The 6,127-nt window shown below is 34.5% G+C and overlaps 1 protein-coding gene across 1 annotated transcript in view; it reads left to right on the top strand.

Moving 5' to 3' along the window:
• Window positions 1-5,712, top strand: part of HELRODRAFT_170842 (hypothetical protein) — a gene marked incomplete at both ends in the record, with an annotated part of 14,328 nt that extends 8,616 nt beyond the window's left edge. The window contains 6 exons of the mRNA XM_009016669.1: window positions 2,916-2,999; window positions 3,479-3,979; window positions 4,278-4,388; window positions 4,627-4,690; window positions 5,273-5,394; window positions 5,644-5,712. Of these exons, the coding sequence (XP_009014917.1) occupies window positions 2,916-2,999; window positions 3,479-3,979; window positions 4,278-4,388; window positions 4,627-4,690; window positions 5,273-5,394; window positions 5,644-5,712 (951 nt within the window). The remainder of the gene's footprint in view (window positions 1-2,915; window positions 3,000-3,478; window positions 3,980-4,277; window positions 4,389-4,626; window positions 4,691-5,272; window positions 5,395-5,643) is intronic.
• Window positions 5,713-6,127: the final 415 nt, after the last annotated feature.

The raw sequence follows: 6,127 nt of genomic DNA, 5'->3' as shown, positions 1-6,127 counted from the left end.
ATAACATTTAGAGATTCTGAAGCTTTTTGTTTGATGGGTGTGCCCTGATGATTTTATTTTTGTAATCAATTAGTAACATCTGAAGTTTTTGGCTTAGGTGGCTGTGCTCGATGAGTTTGATACTAACTCCTCACAGTCAACCTGCACCTTATTTTCTTTATTGAGGTCAAATAAATTATTTCGTTTCGTTTCGTATGTATGTATTATTATTATTATTATTATTATTATCAAACACTTATAAAGCGCCTATTAAAATAAATATCTCTCACAAGCGCTATCGAAAAAAGAAAAATAATGTACATCCTATCAATAGACGATATGATACAATCAATTACAATTGTTCATCGCAAATAGATAAGTTTTCAAATTCTTTTTGAAATCAACAATGTTCATCTTTGACATTCTCAACGACATTGGCAGACTATTCCAGACGATTGGTCCCGACACTGCAATGTCTCTAGACGATGTCTGCAGCTGCGTAGTTGGTACAATCAACAAATTGACGTCATCTGATCGCATGTGTCTGCCAGTCGAAGACAGCGGCTTCTTCATGAATCTATCAGCCAGGTATTCTGGGAGTTGTCCGTTTATGGCCTTGTACATAATGACGCATATTTTGTAAAAAAATTCGTTTCTTCACTGTTAGCCAATGGAGGCTATTCAGAATTGGCGTCACATGATCGTATTTTCTGCCTCTAACAATCACCTTTGCAGCTCTGTTCTGAATAGACTGGAGTTCAGCGATAGACCTTTCTGGCAACCCATAAAACAGACTGTTGCAATAATCCAATCTCGAGTGGACAAACGCATGAACCAATGATTGTGTTACAGTTTGATCCAGACATTTTCTTATTCGGTATATTTGTTGAAGTTGTGCTGAACATGATTTAGATTGTGATTTTATGTGGTCACAAAGTTTTAATTTAGTGTCAAAAATACATCCCAAATTGGTAGCTTTCTTGCAAAATTTTATCTCATTATCTTCAATCACTATTGAATCAATTTTTACTTTTGATAGCTGCTGCCAGGTGCCCACTGGTAAAAACTGTAATTTATTTTGATTAAGTTTTAGACAATTTTTTGACATCCATTTGTCAACTTCAGCCAAACATTTTATTAGTCTTTCAACTGCACTTTCGAACTGATCTGGTTCACTGCTGACTATTATTTGAATGTCGTCGGCATATGCATGATAAAAAAAACCAAAAGTATTAATTACATTAAATACATCAGCTGTATACAGTATGAACAAAATAAGTCCAAGTATTGAACCTTGTGGCACTCCGGATGACTTTGTTTTTACACTAGACAGATGCCCTTTGAAAAATACCTGTTGAGTCCTTCCAGTCAAATAGGGGTCGAACCACTTGATAGCAGTTCCAGCAATGCCAAAGTCGTGAATTAATCTGTTCAATAGAATTTGATGATCGACACAGTCAAACGCTGCACTCATGTCCAAAAATGCGAGTAGAGCAATATTCTGTTTGTCGATGGAGGCAAATAATTCGGACAAGACATATAACAATGCCGTCTCTGTAGAATGGTAACGTTTATATCCAGATTGATGAATCGGGAACAAATTATGTTTATTTAAATGATTTACAAGTTCACCTACTACGACACGTTCTATGATTTTGGAGATGAAACAAATGTTAGATATTGGTCTGTAGTTTCCGAGCTCATTAAAATCTGCGTTTGTTTTTTTCAAGATGGGTATCACAACCGCATGCTTGCAAGAAACAGGAAGTGCTCCAGCACACAAACATAAATTAACTAAACTTGTGAGAAACGAGATGAAGAGAATTCAATGAATAAGCTTTCCATTAAATCGAATTTTGCTTTGCGTCATCGTCATCATCGCCATCATCATCATCGTCATCATCATCACTGCTCAATCATCATTAGTACCATCATCATCATCATCATCACTAGCATCATCATCATCATTGCTCTATCATCATTATCATAATTTTCTTCCCGTGACCATTTTAATCTCATCAAACAAATAATTTATATTTTTCATTAAAAATGACACATGTATGTATGGATGGATGGATGGATGAATAGATGGATGGATGGATAAATGGATGAGTGCATACATAGACAGCCATTATCATCTTCGTCCTTGCTTTTAAAGTTTGTCTGAAACCGTTAAAATTAATGAACGCCTTCCATTTCATAGACATGCACATGTACACATACACGCACGCTAATATGTATACATACACACATGCACGCACACACACACATGTACACACATAAATGCACGTGTATATTCATTATACTGAAAACACATTTCTGTTTCGACATCATTTTAGAAGTCTCTCGTCAAAGCTTTTACACAGTGATAAAAAATTAGGAGCGTTCCTGAAAGCAAGTACAAAACATGTACAGTACTTGTACATAGTGATATTTATTTATTTATTTATCCGTGTATCCATTACGATGCTTACATACATTGCAAATATAACTGATACAAATATAAACATATACCTGAATACCTAATGACATTCAAGTAGATATATAGCATTTATAAACACGTACAAAAAAGTTACACGTGATGAGAAAAATGGAAAAACAGCATAAATCAGCATGTACGTACTGTACACACATTCATTAGGTCGTGAAGACAAAATTAACAAATCACAAACAAACAAATACGAAATAAAAAACAAACAAATACTTAACCGACCAAACAAACAAATACTTAACCAACCAAACAAACAAACAAATACTTAACCAACCAAACAAACAAACAAATACTTAACCAACCAAACAAACAAATTTTTAACCAAACAAACAAATACTTAACCAAACAACCAAACAAACAAATACTTAACCAACCAACCAAACAAATACTTAACCAACCAAACAAACAAGTACTTAACCAACCAAACAAACAAATACTTAAACAGAAAAACGTGTACGTCAGTGAAATTATCAAGGATGGAGCAATTGACCTTGACGGAAGGTTAAAAGTTGGTGACGTCATTTTAGAGGTAAATATTAAGGGTGATGATGATGAGGATGATGATGAGGATGATGATGAGGATGATGATGATAATGAGGAGGAGAAGGATGGGTGATCATGACAATTATAAATGAAATAAGATAATCTTGAAAATGATGATAATAATAATAATAATAATAATAACAACAGTGGAAATTGTAAGGGCCTTGACGACAATGACTGATATGAATGACCGACAATGATGATGATGGTGAATGATGATGTTGGTAATTACAACAATGATGATGATGATGGTGGTGTCCATACAATGATGATGGTGGTGGATTCTGTATCGTGATGATGGTGGTGGTTTCTATATGAGGATGATGGGTTTGATGGCAATTATTTTATAACAAATGAAGGATTATAATGGGTAAGCAGCTTGTTGAACATTTTCAGTCATACAACATCTTTTGAAATTTATAATTTTAAAATTTTCAAAAATACATTTTCAAAAACATCCACCAGATAAACGGTCACAAACTCGATCAAACGCTCAACAACAACAACATTAACAATAGCAACAACAATAGCAACATCAGCAACATTGTTAACAACAACAAAAACAACAAAAACACCGCAAGCACAAACAACAACACAAACGTTAACAACATCAATAAACACATCAACAACTTCAACGACGACGACATAGCAAGAGCCTATTATCTCCTGCAACAAAACAACAACAATTTAAAACTTCTAATAAAACGTTCCAAAAACCAAAACAACAACAACAACACTAGCAACGACAGCAGCAACGAAACATCAACGACAAACAACAACAGAAACAACAACTCGCGACAAAACAGCAACGTCAGCAACAGTTTAAAAGACTATTCAACGTTAGAATTCAACAACATCAGCTACTACGACAACTTCACTTTGGAGTTGGTGAGGAAGGTCAACAAAGGACTCGGCATCTGTTTCTCCTACGGACATTACAATAATTCACTCCTTGTTACAAATATTGTTAGTCTCGCTGCACTCCTACTACTTACTTCTGTTTTTGTTGTTGTTGTATTTTTGTCAAATGTTCAACTTTTTTGTTGTTTCTAAATTTATGATATTTCATTGTCAACAACTGAATTATATAAGAAGAGATTTTATTTTACAAAAATATTTATAAACTTTTTATAAACAAATATTTACGTACAAAAACGAACACGAACATATACTACAAACATGTGAACAGGTTCAAACATAGAAGTCAACTCATGACAAACACACACACACACACACATACACACACGCACGCACGCAAAAACAGATCAAAGGAAGCGCAGTTGACATAGATGGAAGATTGATGGTGGGTGACGAAATTGTGGCAGTCAACGGAGAAGAAATAGGTGAAGGTGATTTGAAGGTCACGAAACTAAAAGTGAGAATATTGTAACTGCATGTTCTCAAGTTTTTAATTTACGACACCAATGTCAACTTGTGTTTTTTAAAAGTGTCGTTCAAAAAGTAGCAGTTCGAAACAAGAAACGTTTTTCGTAAACAAGCTTACATTATAGTAATAGTTAGTTTAAGCTGCAGGTTTTAAATGTTCAATTTCAAAAAAGAATTCTCTTTCTCTCTTCATCTTCAGTCCCAATTTTCTTTACCACCACGCTCAGCTTGTGGCAGGGAACGATCCATCACACTGCTGGGTATCAATTAGCACAATCTGTTACAAAAACAGTCAGTGGACAAAAAACGTGTGCTCTACAAAAGCTGTGTGTAATGCATTACGGAAGTGTTGTCATATTTAATTAGACGTGGCCAGTGAGGCGAATGCACTGCCCACCGCTCGTTCCCCGCACTTGTCAGTAATAATTACGATGATGTAGGTGGAGGATATTTTTTGGAAGTACATGGCTGGGCTGGGTTTTGTGGTGAATAAGTGCAAAGTTCGTAAGTATGTAGTGATTAAGTGCATAGTTCGTAAGTGCATGAGTGCGGGATTTGAGTTTGTAGTGCGTTAAGTGCATTGTCAATTAATATAATTCATCGCTATTCATTACCTTATGTTCTGCCGACCTGTCAAGAACGCATTTTAACCGCGCCAACAACACTGACGACGACATGTTCACAGTTCGTTCGACTTAACAAGGAACTTATTACATTAATGTTATTCCGCCGCAGCGGAAACAATACCTTATTCCATATTTTTCAAAAGAATCAAACTAGGTCAGACAAAAAAATACAGGAAGCTCACACAAGCGAACATACAGACACATACACATACACACACACGCAAACGAATACCTATTTTGAACAAAGTGTTTAGAAGTAAGATAAAAAAAAACATATCGTCAGAGATATCGCAGACGTCACTTGAATACGGCATGAAAGTTCTTAAGTTAAAGAAAGAAACGCATAGACGCACGCGTATTTTTAACGCCGTGAGTATAAAGTTAATGTACGTGATGGTGTAATGGTAAAGTAACTGGCACTACTATGGCAGTGATCGGATTCGATTCCAAAGAGATGCCCGGCTATCACATGCAACGTGTTTGATGCTTTGTTTCAAGTGTATCTATGTACTGTGTTTTTGTTGCTGTTGTTCACGCTTCTGATAAATATTGAAGAAAGAATCGTAATAAATAAATAAATAAATGATAAAATATTTTTGACTATAATCACCGACCTAGACGTATAGCGGGAAAGTTACCTTAAAAGTGAACCGGATCAAAAAGATAGCAACACATCCCGTGATCTGACGAGAAAGAGGATGATGATGATGATGATGACGATAACAATAATTCCAATTTTTTCATTTTGTTGAATTTCGTAGCTATAACCATTCTCGCCACCGCATTATTTCCGTAATAGAAACTTCAGCACCGTTATTTACTATCATATGATTATTGTATTGTTATCACTTATGACATCATCTTACTACATCATCACATTATCACTATCACACGTTCATACTGCATAACTGACTGCTACATATTTATTTATTTATAATTAATTCATTCTATGAAATATATATAAATAAATGAATTATATATATAAATAACTAATTTATATTTATGTATATATATATATATATATATATATATATATATATATATATATTCAATGTATATAAACAAATACCAGTCAAGATGTTAACTTTAATGGTCACCATTG

This window comes from Helobdella robusta (genome assembly GCF_000326865.2).
Source record: "Helobdella robusta unplaced genomic scaffold HELROscaffold_19, whole genome shotgun sequence".
Lineage (NCBI taxonomy): Eukaryota > Metazoa > Annelida > Clitellata > Rhynchobdellida > Glossiphoniidae > Helobdella > Helobdella robusta.
The sequence above is the reverse complement of the archived record's forward strand: the minus strand, read 5'-3'. Positions and strand labels throughout refer to the sequence as shown.